Source organism: Molothrus aeneus, chromosome 1, assembly GCF_037042795.1.
Source record: "Molothrus aeneus isolate 106 chromosome 1, BPBGC_Maene_1.0, whole genome shotgun sequence".
NCBI classification, from domain to species: domain Eukaryota; kingdom Metazoa; phylum Chordata; class Aves; order Passeriformes; family Icteridae; genus Molothrus; species Molothrus aeneus.
The window spans coordinates 67,808,271-67,822,516 of record NC_089646.1 but is presented as its reverse complement, the minus strand read 5'-3'; the positions used below and the strand labels follow the sequence as shown (position 1 = coordinate 67,822,516).

The 14,246-nt window shown below is 39.7% G+C and overlaps 1 protein-coding gene across 1 annotated transcript in view; it reads right to left on the bottom strand.

The window, feature by feature from the left end:
* Nucleotides 1-14,246, bottom strand: part of F13A1 (coagulation factor XIII A chain) — a 58,300-nt gene that overhangs the window by 24,808 nt on the left and 19,246 nt on the right. The window contains exons 4-6 of the mRNA XM_066545374.1: nucleotides 8,962-9,080; nucleotides 3,215-3,322; nucleotides 552-726 (exon numbers count right to left, since the gene is read on the bottom strand). Of these exons, the coding sequence (XP_066401471.1) occupies nucleotides 552-726; nucleotides 3,215-3,322; nucleotides 8,962-9,080 (402 nt within the window). The remainder of the gene's footprint in view (nucleotides 1-551; nucleotides 727-3,214; nucleotides 3,323-8,961; nucleotides 9,081-14,246) is intronic.

Genomic DNA, 14,246 nt, shown 5'->3' with positions numbered 1-14,246 from the left:
TGCTAGACAATTCATAAACTAGGCCATTGTTTATTTTCTCCATTCTTCTGGTTCATGAACTCTACATAAAATGTTAACAGTGCTCAGTTAACAGATGCAGGGACAGTGCACCTCAATTTTCCTAGGACCAATACTCAGTAGGTAAGTAAAGATTTGGCCTTTCTGGAGCAGAAACACTATCACATGTCCCATACTGAGTATTTATTCAATCTTTTAGGTCTAGACAACAAGCACTCTGTCTAAGAATTCATGACAGAAATGTGGACTGTGCTGAAGGACTCAACTTTCATACAACCTTACCCTCGTGAGTCACTGAGTACATTTCACTGAACCAATAAATAGTTAACAGATTTGTGTGGAAGAGCAGCTGACCTGAAGGACACACCAGAGGTTTATTTAAAGACCATCTATTTCAGCCATGTATTTTTAAGTACCTCTAGTATTTACTCCTGAACAGCACAGAGCAAGGAAGTATTTTAGTTAGTTTTACCTAAAAACTCTGTTAAGCAGGAGCCACATAGCAGCTTGGAGCTTTTCTCACTGATACCTACATGTGTTGAAGACACCAGCAAAAACCCAGCACTGGCCATATCGGACAGGTTGCTTAGAACTGTAGTACTCCAAGAGAATGTCCACACTTCCCGTCCAGGCTGAAGGTGCAACACCATAATCGTACGAATTGTTCCAGGATCCAGCAATCACACCGTCATCATCCCTGGAGTTAATCTAAAATCAAAGGAAATGAGCATTAGAGATGTCAGAGCCTGAATAACAAAAAGCTCTTTAACTCAGCAAACCAAAATATGAGAAAGAGTGAATATAGCCAAGTTTAGGCTAGAAAGTAAGAGAGAAGTGTTTCATTATGAAGGTAGGGGTATAAATAGGACAATCTTATTAAGGGCCATGGATTCTCCATCACTGAACAATTCTGAATGAAGGTCAAACACTTAAAAATAAATCTGAAATTAAATCACCACACTGAGTATCCATGTTGCCAGTTAATAACTTTTATTAACATTAAACATGCTTATGGTTGTGTATTTTTAATAAACACAATCAGTTTTATACTGGTAGGCAAGTCTCAGAAATATTAAGCTGTATGCTTTCCATCATCTGTTTTTCTGTCCATATCAGCCCAGAGATTTTAATAAAATCACTCCTGATTTACAACAGATTGAGAGGAGAACCAGTCTACTGTTTTCAGAGTAGAAACTAATTTCTTTGGTCTGGCCCACATGAAAACAAGAAGGAATTTGCTGTGTAAGTTTTCCTCTGGTAAGATTATACAAAGCAAGGAATTTTGCTGACTAATGGCTATACTGATAGGCATTAACGAGCAATACATCTCCTAGCTGCAATTTGAACCAAACCAGTTGAGGCTGTGCAAAAAAGCTCATTCACGCTGTACCTTTTAATTATGCTAATGTGGAGCAGCTACACGCAAGCCAAATAAATCACAATTCTCATTTAAAAGCTTTTGGCTGCATTAACTACTCTTTTATAATTAGAAAATCGACTTCCTGTGAACTCTAGGACTGAACTGAGATAAGTATTCAGAGTCATAACCAACGGGTTGTGCCCATCTCACCAGTGTAGGAAACACGCCAAGAAAAGAATCACTTCAAGGACAGGACAACATGATGATTTTCACTCTCTGCTCTGACTGTAATGAGTGGAAGAAGAGAGGGACTCTACCTGCTCTGCTGTGCCAGAAAGCCTCAGAAGGATTCCAGCATGGGGGGAGCATATCTTCAGACAAGCTCAACTCTACCACATTTCAACTTGATCAAGAATGAGGTTAAGTAGCACAGGTGGGATTTCAGCATCTCTTGCCCACTTATTACTCAGGTCCAGATTTCAATGACCAAACCCTCTACACAGTTATGGCCCAATTCTGCAGATCAGCCCTAAAGTCTATTGAGTCCTGGATTTCCAATGGTGAACTCCTCCATTTCTCTAAAATGTTGAGTGGCTCAAAACCCAACTAATATCCAAGCCCTATTTGGATTCATAAACTTTGTTCAATTCTGTCCTGAGGACTTTCACAGTCCTTACATGAGGGACTTTTGCATCTTCTAGTTCAGGGATGAGGAAACCACATTTGATTCTTTCTTCTATCCAAAGGTCCAAAGCTGTATTTCTAATTTCTCGAGTGAAAGAACTAACTAAAGTGTTAAAAGACAAAGAGAAGTAGAGATGTTCTCAATACTTCTTGCTGAAGCTATTCTATTTAGCATGCAGGATTGAGAGGCTGGAGATTCCACTTCAATGTCTTCTAAGACAAAGAGCTCCTTTTCTTAAAGCCTGGGCAAATTCTATAACAAATGGGTTAAAGGATCATCTATCTCCAGCAGTCATGTTTTGTGGACAGTCTATTTTAGTAGCTGGCTCAGGAGAACATCTAATTACTCCAGCTCAGTGACTAGAGTCTTATTCTGGGAAGCAGAAAGCACCAGTTCAGACCTCTAATAAGGCAAAAGAGAGGACTCAGCCTCTGACTTCCACAACCTGGATGAGTCTAGCATCTTGAATATTAGGGATGGGACTGGTCTTGCACCCATAGCATGATTCCTGGTGCCTGGCAACTGGAAAGAATGGAGGTCTGGATAGTCTCCTCAGTTATTTTAGGTACTTTCATTCTGACTGGGGTATGTTTTGTGGACCTCATGTTAAAGAGGACAGTTCCCACAGTGTTTCCCTCTGGGGCCAAAGCAGCCCACTATATGACTGTTCTCAGCTGGATTAGGTCATTTGGGGCTTGGATCAGACACAACAACAAACACCATTGCAGTGTTCTAAGACTCCATTGAGGTTAGTGCTGGAGTCCACATAAAGTCCCTCTGGTCCCCATCCAAAATTCCACCCATCATGCCACTGTATTATCCATAGCAGAAAAGGCTTTCTCAATTATATTAGCTACTGGAAAATGAGCACATTGTCACATAAGAAACACTTATGCCTGGAGTGCAATGTCTAAAAGTGGCTTTCCCACCAGTGAGGCACAATTCTCAGGAAAAGGCAATAAGCCAACAGCAGTTGCTTGAACCTTAGTGGAGAGAAATAAAATGTCAAACCCCAGAATGGACAATTGTCAGAATGGACAACTGATGTGTTGTGTGTTGTAGAGAGCATGTCAGGGCAAGAGGGCCAGTTAAATCAGCACAGCTTTGATTTATGGGTCCTTTCTGACACATATTAGGCATCCATTACCTACCACTGCTGAGGCAACGCGGCAGATTTTGATTGGGTTTCCACGACCAGAGAGCTCCAGTTCTGCCTTGTCCATCAGGAACAGGCAAGCATCCAGAACGTTTTCTTCAAACTTGATAAAAGAAAATAAAAAGGGACACAGGGGAAAAATTGACTCACTTTTTATTCTGGAAAGAACAGGCAAAGCTATTTTTCCCTGTTGTTGTAATTGCTGTTCAGTTTCAAAATTAGCTGGTCACATCAAAGCTCTGTGTTTAACAATAGAATTTTTCTTCTGGAATAATCACCCATGTGTGGGAAAAAAAATAAATATGTGAGAGTCTGTGAGGGAAGAGAGTGTAATTTTCAATTCAATCTCAGTCCAGTTTCTAGAAGGTTGAAATGACAACATAGACTCTGTGACAGGACATGAAATTTTAAGTGCTAACAAGTATATAATAGGAGGGTATATAATAATAACTACAAGAAGCTTGTCTACTTGCAAAGGACTTTATGTCCTTCACAGATTCCAGACCTGCTAATTCCAGGGCTTCTCTGACACAGCCAGTGCATTGCTGAGAACTTGAACAAGTGGTTTGCCAGTGGTAATTTGAAGACACATATTTCAAAGTTATTTTTTAAATCTGTTTAAAATTGACAAACCAAAAGCTTATTATATAGATTAATCCTGGTCTAAAAAATTTAGACATCAAAAATACCAAGTGACCTAAAGCAGTCTTCTCCAAAAATAGAGTGAAAAGGTACATTTTTTTCAATCTAGCATGAACAAGCACAGAAATGAATTGAGGGCAGAGGTGTCTAAATAGACCAGAAACCATTTGTCACAGAACTTGCCCTGCTATGTATTTCATTTTCCTCAGAAGAAACTGCATAACAAAGGAAAATACCTCTCTCTTCTGGAAAATGGCAGCAGACAGGAAATGCACAATAATAAAACAAATACCTTCTAGATACACAAACTTATATTAACATTCAAGGCTGTGACAGAAACTTCATGGTGTTAGGTTTTATGTTCTATGCTTTCATCCTGAAAGATATGATTCATGCTAATAGGATTTTTGCTCTCAAGCTGCTACTAGAGCTGGATTGATTTTCTAACTCTCTACAGCCTGGTTTAGGGATCCTCGGCAGATAAGGCCATCCTGAATTTCACCTCCTGAAGAAAGTGAGAAAGACCCCAGATCAAACTGCTGCTTTGGCAGTCTGGAGAGAGGAGAAAAAAGAGTGAGGTCAGAGAGCTGAAAAGGAAGCTCCAAAGAGTAAAGACTGCTGCTGATACAGCAGGGAAGATGGGAGGGATAGAAGTGACATCCTAGACACTGAGCTCTGGCATAAACCAAGAAAGGGGAAGCACCATCATGTTTCACCATCATCAGCCATTTCCTGGCCAATCGAAGTCCTTTGCTTCTGCCTTGAGGATACCACTGCCATATGGATCCTTTTCAGCAAGCATCCTCCAAGGGAGCACACCTCTCTTATCATCACCCACACTTGCACTGAATTATTTTCTCTGGAGCAGATATTCACTAGTGATCACTTTACAGTCTGAGCAAAACCGAATTAATGGTGTTTGGGAATAGGGAAACAAGGATCAGTGTTTCTCAGAGACCTACTACTAGTATTTTGTCATTACTGGGAAGCTGAATAATTGCACATCCCAGTACTCTCTACTGGGATGTGATGCAAATAATGTCAGGTCAATAACTGTGCTGTGGAGAACCTTTTTCCCAAGGAAAATCCTCGCAACAGAAAATGTAAACTCTGGGCCCTTGCAGCTGTCATTCCGGGCTCAAATTCACTTTTCTTCTAGTCTGGCCCAACAATCTTTTACCAGGATCAAAATCTGCTATCTGCACTTCAATTAATCAGGCCTGGGTTAGATCAGTAAGAGGTTTACCCTGCAAATTAAACTTTTCTTATCTACAGTTTATGAGACACTGTCAATCTTGCCAGTGTATACAGAAAGAATAAAGAGGAAATAAATAGCTATCAGGGTTGTTGCCTTCCACCTTAGCATTTACAAAGTGACATGAATGCTAGTGAAATAGCTGGATCAACAGGGAAGAGAGGACAAGCTGCAAGGGCTACCTGGCTTACACTTTTGGAGTAGTGTAGGATGCAGAGTAGCCTTAATGCTAAGGCCAGTTTTGCCCTTCTTGACTATTAAGGAATTTTAAAAATAATTAATCAAACTAAATCAGTTTTCTGCCCTCATTCTTGGCAAGAAAATCCTACCTAGAGCGAAGTGGAATAGAAAAATAGCAGTTATAAGGCTGAACATCTCTGAAATATCAGAGGAGCCAGAGAAATAGTAGTCAGGGCAGCTAGAACAGTTGGGTGAACCTGATTCAGGCACAGTCCCTGTCTGTTCCATTGAAGCTGAAATGAAAATAAACCTTTTTCAGGAGGAAGGAACTGTGGTATAACCACCTGGGAAAAAATGCAGGTGGAAAATAAGGCAAGAGAAAGCACCCAGGTGAAGTGCACACAAGACATGCCTTGTGTTACAGAGCAGCACATGTAGCTGTCCTGGGCATCCACCTGCATGCTAAACTGTTTCCAATAGATGACCTTCCATTTAAACCAAAGTAAAGAGGCTGTATCACTTTTTGCACTGGTTGACTTGAGGCTGTGTTTCTCACAGTCAGTTACAGGCTGAGATGTGATCTCATGTTGCCTGTGGTCTGACCTGACCAAATGCATGTGCTGTAGAATTACATGGGCACAGTTTTTTGGGTTTCCAGGCTCAAGCAGATCAATGTGTAGACTTGAGAGAAGCCATGATGGCAACAGAACTCTATGTTCACTTTTTTTCATTTCTTCTTCTCACAAAACCAAAGTCAACATTAAATGATCGATATAGCATCCAACTTCTGACATTTTTCAGCTAGAGAATACCTATGTGCCTAGATTTCTTCCAAAGCCAAATTTCCCCTGGATCCTCCATGGAATTTTCTGAGTGACTGCCTTTTGCACTTTCTTAGGAGGGATCACAGTCATGTTACAAGGAACACCTCCATCCTCATTCATTGCAGCCATGCTTCAACTGTTCTGGGTTTTTCTCTTCCTCTGTCCACATTTCTTGCCTTTTTTTCTCTCGTGCTGATACTTCTCATTACAGACAACAGATTTGAAAACCATCTCCAACCAGTTTTGAACTCTATGCTCCTTTTCAATTCACAACCTGGATTAAAGCTTCCAGCTGTCACTGTCCTAAGTAACTTTTTAGCTTAAGAACATTACCATGCACTAGTCTATCTGCATTTTTGTATATGACCATGTACCTTTCACCTCTTTGACTCTGTGTGGCCTTGTGCTTTTTACTTACATGTGGTAAAGGGCTATATATCATAAATATAAAAAGCATAATTGTATGATATATCATAATATAGACCTTTCTGCTAGTGCTTTTACTCACAGAAATGATGCTGTTTTTAACATGTAGGATTGCCAAAAATGTGTCTTTAATGGTTGGAAATGGACAGGGTAAGATCAGGAGCACAGTCTCCTCCCTTTCACTGAAAGCAAGGGAACCAGAAGAATATTTTTCTGTTCCTTTGAAGATTGGCATGTCTGTTAAACCCCTACAAAATAATTAATTCCATTAAAGCTCTTAGCTTGGGCCTGTTGAGATGCATCTGCCACACTCAGCTTTCACACGGGCAACCAATAGCAAAAGATGCACCACAGCACGGGGTGAAAATCAGGTCCTCTGATTTCAACCAACACAGGAATTTCCATTTCCAAAGTACATGACTAAGGACTGTGGAATGGTCCTAAGCTCCCAGGCAGAACTACCTCCTAGCAAAACCAAATAAATAATGCAGTTTCTCGAGGAAGGCTGGTATTTGTGTCAGGAAGATGCCAGAATCCCAGAACATAAACACCTCAGACCAAGCCACCATAGGCCATAAATTTAGCATCTTAGGACATAAATCCAGTATCTGGTTTAAGCAGCATCTTCAACCTCCAGCTGCTTATTCCCCTCTCTCCCTCCCCCTTACATCTGTCATGGAGTGAATCCCAAATCTAGGAACAGAGCAAACCCAAGAAATTACACAGGGGAAAAAAAAAAATCAAGGAGATGCTTATTCAGCTAGATCAGCTCTCCAGTCTGAGTCACTGCATGGCTGCACAAGTGCTTGCAGGGGGAAAGAAGGGCCAGGAGGGGGCATTTTTGGTCAGCTTACATGCAAGCCCAGCTTTGGCCTCAGGAGCTGGTTTCACATCTCTTATATCAGAGGCACCAGCAGTTTATGGAATTTCTTCCCCGCTCCTTATTTATGGGTTGTTTTTGTCTCAGTCAGGAAACCAGTCAGACCCTGCAAACAACGGCACTGACACAACCAAAGGAATGGTGCAGAGGCAGGAACTCCCTAATGTAGTGCTGCCACAGGGAAAAGAAGATGAAATTGTACCCTTAAATTAGGAAAAAAGAGAGATGTGAGTTCAAAGAGCTCTCCAGGGCAAGCACACTGGCAATCCATCCTGCTCAAGCTTTGAGGTGGCATTTAGCTGAGGGAGAGAAAGCAAATTGTAAGGACCCTTCTGCAAGGCTGTGCTAGGGAGATACCACAAAAACTGAATGGTTCCATCACCACAGTAGTAAGGAAATACCTTCTTAATTGTGCTGTTGTAAAAATCAACAGATGAGATGAGACAAATTCACCATGTCCAATATCTGTCTATTGGAGCCCCTCTGAGTGACAGCTAGGGTTATAGCTTTGCTACAATTTCAGTTGTGCTTGGCAATGCCTTTTTCCCATTCTAACACAATAAATTAATTCTTCCATCCCATGGGGATTTTTAGGCTGGGTAGCTCTTACGAGAAAGTTGAGGTAAAATAGGCAAGTAAAAAGTCTGAAACAAGGGGTAGTGGTTTTAAACTAAAAGAGGGTTGGTTTTGATTACATATAAAGGAGAAGTTTTTTTCAATGATGGTGGTAAATTTCTGGAACAGGCTACCTAGAGAAGCTGTGGGTGGTCCATCCCTGGAAGTGTTCCAGGCCAGGCTGAACAGGAATCTGAGCACCTGGTCTAATGGAAGGTGTTTGTGTCCATGGTGGGGTGGTGGAAACAGATGATCTTTAAAAATCCCTTCCAACTCAAATTATTCTATGATTCTGTGTTATTGAAGGCACACCAATACCCCACTCCAGCCTAGTGAAGGGTGTCTTCCCCAGACTGCAAGAGACCACTGGAGACTGATGATATCAAGCCCAGGCAGAAAAGGGAGAGAGAATTTAAAACTTTGGAATTAAATACTACTTTGTCATGGGAACCTTGTGACTATCTGATCCCCAAGAAGAACAGAATTATTTCCACCAAGTTGCTAAAGCTAAAAAGAAAAGTCAAAAAGCAATACAACCTGTTGTCAAAAAATGAAAAAAAGCCAAAAAAACAACTCTACCTTTCATAAATTGATTTGATTCTGAAGCAGCAATAATGCAGCAGCAGAAATACCTCTGCCCTGTGGAAACCTCAGCTAATGATTATAACTTCCAACAGGCAGCTTCTTAGTATCTGAAATATGCCCCTGAAACAAGGTCTTTAAATATCAGCTATTATAGTATTGCTTTTCTGGATTAGGCATATACCCACTTCATGCAATTTTAAAATGATACCCCTTATCTTTCTGAAGGAGAAACCAATAATGCATTCCAGAGCCCACAGTCTCAGCCACAGTCTGGTGTCAATTAAAATCATTTGCTGTCCTACTGGGAGCATCCAGAGGAGATCTCAACAGCTCACCTGCCCGTAACTCCAGCTTCTTGATTTTACATCTTCAACGTTTCCATGGAATACAATACCAACATCATTCAGGACATATTCTTCCCTTTCTTTCTCATCATCCAGGTACACAGCATCCACTGCATTAGTTTACCAAAAAAAAATATTAGTACAAGTGCCTAATTTTCACATAGGACAGATAAAACATCTTAGCATATAATACATTAATCTTTGGTGAAAAGTACCCCTCTTGCATCAAACAAAACATTACTTGCTTCAACAGAGTACAAGGGTAAGGAGGTGGCCATCCTAGTTAGGAATATGATATACAAATTAAAAACATGCAAGATGGAAAAGTGCTGGCTGACAACTCCTGCCAGTTTTCTCAGGGCTCTGTAAAGTATGATTAAAATGTCACATCTCATCAAGAATTTTATGATTAGTGTGTGCAACTAATTTAAAAGTTGGAGCACCATGATGCAATTCTACATCTATACAAACAGATCAAAGAACAATTTCAAACCTATTAATGTTAATGGAAAACAGCTCAGGTCAAGAGATCTAAAGAAAAATCTGTAGTAGTGCATTAAAAAAATGGAATACAGTTTTTATAACATATTGAGAGAAAGGTTTGATTGCCTTTTCTGTGCATTAGTTATTGACTGGAGTATCCCTTCCCCGCATAGCTTGACTGACCAGGTAATACGAGGAGAAATTCATATTCACAAGTGTCTAAGTGAGAACTAGAAGTAATTGCATGAGGACTTTATCAAAACATATACAAAAGGTACATTCTAGACTGAACTTATATCAGAAATCAAGAGCATATGCATACACACTTGTCTTGTAAATATGATTTACATATGTAAATAACTCATTATTAACGTTCATAAGGAACCCTGAATGACAAGAAACCGTTCAGACATTCACAGGTAAGTATGAAGCAGGCTGTGATGCTGAGATTCTAGAATAGTTGAAAATTTCTTTCCTGTGCCAATGCTTGTATTTTGAGACTAAAATATACATGTTAACATTTAATAGCATGGAAATTAATTAATTGGAGGAAATCAGTACTGTGGTTCCAGATAGCAAATTTAAGGAAATTTCCAACAGTTTGATATGAGTAAGTACAAAACTACACTCACTACTGTCATAGTAGATTTCTTCAGCACCCCATTACAAATTACTAGAGGATCATTTGACTTTTAAAAGCCTATTGATTTGTTCTGTTTTGTTGAAATGCAAATCAGATTTGCACTTTCATGTAAACCTCATCCTCAAAAGCTTCTTCATTTCTCCATGAATCTGCAATTTGGCCAAAAATAAGCTAAAACCTGAGCCCACAAAACAACAACAACAAAAAAAAATTAAAAAAAATTTGTAAAAATTAGTTAAAAATAAATAAAATAAAATAAATTAAAAATAAAATTAAAACAAAAACTAAAAATACATTTAAAAATAAAAAATAATTTAAAAATTTAAAAAATTTAAAAATTTAAAAATAAAATAAAAGAAATTAAAATTAAAAATTTTTAAAAATTGTAAAATAATTCTAAAAATTTAAAAATTAAAAAATAAAAATAATTACAAATAATTTTTAAAATTAAAAATATTACAAAATTTAAAAAATAAAATTATTTAAAAAATAAAGAAAATTAAAAATTAAGAAACTTAAAAAAATTTTAAAAAAATATGCTAGAGAAGCAGGGGTTAAATACAAGGAGACTGTATTGCATTTGAGGAGATCAGTGCTTGCTGTTATGCTTTATGGCAGTTGCTGTCCAGGCCCCGATGACTAAGTACAACTTGGAGCAAGCAGAGGAACAGCAGGTTCCATGGAGTTTTATCTAAGGCAGACAGGTCTGAGACCCACTCTTGTTATTTGGCAGGGTGGTATTCACTGCCTTCTAAAGGCAGGGCCATTAAGAAGTTTGTAAGCTTTTCACTACCCATGACCTAAGGCAGTGAAAAGCTGCAGCTGTGTCCAAAGTGGATGATCATAGGTTTGCTATATTCAGAGGCTATGAGGTGAAAGAGAGTGCTCAAACTTGAGAGTGAATGAAAAGGCTGCAGCCATTTCTGCAAGCAGGGACTCTCATACACTTATGAAACTGCATATTACATGATTTTTTTGTGGTCCAACAAGTTCTGTATAACATCCCACTAAAAATATGGCAGGTGTTATAGATCATGTAGGCTCTGTTTCATTAGGCTGGATTTGCCTGATTTGCTCATTGAACGATTATCTGCATTCTCTCACTGAGCACTGGATTTTATTAAAGTCTGTTCATACAAATAGTACATAGAGTTCATTTAAAGAAGGAGAATTCACACCTTCTTCTGTGCAGTTACACATTCAGTGAAGTGTGTGCATATGCCTTCTTGACAGCTGTTGTTTTCTTTTGGGGATTAAAAATATCAACATTGATCTTGCTGGTATCAACTGAGATGCTTATGCTATTTTGAGACTGCATGATCTTTGCTAAATCAGATGAAAATTGATTAACTTCTCTGTCGATTATTTTAAATATTTGTGTTTTTGATAAGGTAAAAAGGTCTTTTGTGTTTTATAGGGAAGCCAGCTGCTTTGATTTTTGACAGCTTTCACTACCCTTGAGACTGTTTAGAAAAAAAATATGAGGCATTTGTGACTACTTTGATGCTAAGCATGCTCTACATAATGCAACTCCTAATTATTTTGTGCAAGTAGAGGCTCACATCTGACAAACAGAAGAATTCCACAGAAATGTGCTGGGTTTGTTTGTTCTTTTTCTCTAGCAGTTCAGAGGTTTTTTTACTCACTTCTTTTATCCTGGGAATTTACTGAGACACCAGCAATGCTACAAAGAAGCAAATTAGCTTCCATGCTACTCTGTTTGAAGTTGGGGAAGGTGAAAATACACTTCACGTGAAGACAGCACTGCAGGTGAGGAATCCCTTGCTAAAGACATGAGGAGTGCAGAGTAACCTTTTATATTTGGGAAAGGGAATGAGTTTTACCCAGCATGGAGGGACCCTAACCCCAGCACAGCCACCCTGTGGTGCTGGAAAAGCCATTTCTTCATGCAGACAGTGACAGCTGAGCACAGCAGCACCAGCAGACAGGTGGAAGTGGAAGCACCAGGCTTGCCCTGAGCTCCCAGCCTCCCTTCAATGTGCTCCTGAGGGAATCCAGGAATGTGAGGCTGGGCCTCAACTGGAACCCACAGGGCTCATGTTGGGAAGAGGACAGTGCTGTGACAAACCCCAAGCTGCAAGAGGTAAATGCAGTTATCTACAAAAAACACTCTACCCAGGATCAAGGTCAGTATGTTGCCTTGAATAGTTCTAGTACTTGCCTACATTAATGTAGCAGAAGGATGAAGGTCTGCGTGAATTTTGCCCATGTGGAATCTATGGCACAAGCAATCAAATTTAAGATTTACCTATAAAAGTAATAAAATTATTAAAAGTAATAAAAGTTATTGGGCCAGATTTAGATGACTGGTAACATGTGAGATGAGTTCAGAGTCTCCTCAAACTGTATTAGAACATTTAAGCAGAAGAAATATGCAGCTGACCCAATAAAGCTGCAACATATTAAACTGTTTAAATGTAATCCACTTGCATGAGGCTTGGGTAAGTGAAATGCACACCTCAGCCCACAGGGTCTGCAACTTACTCAGCTACACTATGCACCTGCACCTGTGAGAGAGGCACAGAAGTCAGCACAAGGTCTTTTCCTGATAAGCACTTAATGTTCCCCAGCAGAAAGTTGCAGGGACTCAGCACCTGCTTGGAAAGAGCTCACAGCTCCTTGTAAAGCACTCACAGTATCCAGATCAAAGGAGTTCTTCTCTGCTTTCATGTAGTCTGATATTGCCAAGAGTTTAGTTAAATTCCAAGAAGTTATCCTTAACTACTTGCCATTTGTATCTTCTGTTCCAGAACTGAAGAGAGCTCTGCATGCCTAAAAGCATATCTGTTTTATCCAGCTATGTCATCTGGCTGTAGAAAGGATGCTGCCTCTCCTCACAGACTTTACCTTGCTTATTAAGTAATTAAAACTTCACCTGAGTAACTGAAATTTCAATCTACAAGTTAGGTGAATTCCCAGATGTCTGGGGCTGGTGTATATAATTTTGGAAAATCTGGCCCTGTGTCTTTAAAGCATTCTTTGTTATCAGCCTTAAATATAGCTAAAGGGATTTAAATACATAAAAGCATATGATGATTCTGGAAGCAAAGTACTCTGTAGCTTGACTGTAAAGTATTCAAACTTCTTCTGAAGCAGCAGGATAAAAAAACCAAGTCTGCCTGGGAAAATATGTCAAAACTGAACTATAGTGACAAAAGGAGTAATAAGAAAGGGCACAAATGCCTCTGTCTTAAAGAAAAGCTCATACTGACATATTGATGCTCCTCCGAGATGATGAGTCGGAAAACTGCACCAGGCTCTAGAGCCAGCACTCTGCTCCCTGCTACAACAATCCCCATGCATTCCTGGCATCACTCTTCTCTCTTTTTAATGAGGCTTTTCACTCAGACTTTTCTGCTTAGCTATTAAACCAGCAAACAAGCCTAGAAAATTTTCAAACTATTGTTTTCTCTGCACTTTAACTGCCTCAGTTTTTCTACCCTTTTGTCATTCCACAGAAAAATCTTTTCCAGCCAGGGGATAAAGCATGTGGAAACAGTCCTTGATTTTCTAACAAAAGGAGAGGAGGGAAAGACAGATATAGGAGCCAATTAGCCCAAACTACCTAGGAGTAAAAGAGGAACAAGAAATGAGGATATATCCAAATCCAAATGAAACAAGCAGGAAATGAAAACCACAGTAGTCAGCAAGGGACAGGACCTGAAGCCATTGAGACACACCTGAAAATGTAAGCTGCAGAGGGAAATGGGGTCCCCAAGTTGCCTGCCCTGGATCTAGGGTCACACAACATGTCTTTGCTGCTCAGAAAAACTTTTTTGCTTTCCTAAGGTAGACTTTTTCCATCAGCCTTGCCAATGCCTGCCACTGGTGGCAACTGCTACATGTCTTGCTCCCTGTGGGTTTACTCCCATGTTGTGGTTTTTAATCTTGCTGGCTTTTGGACTCATTCAGCTCAGGTGTGAGGGAGGGTGGGCACAGGAGAGCAAAGCATCTGTATACCATGAATATTGGTTGATCAGCCTGCACATAGAGTTACTGGGCAAGGAGGTGTGAAGTAGGGATTGATTTTCCCTTTTTTCCTCTGACTAACAACTCACATCAGCCTGTGTGGTCCCAGTCACACCACAGTAGGGTAGGCAACCCCCCACATCACCTCTTGCCTCCACAT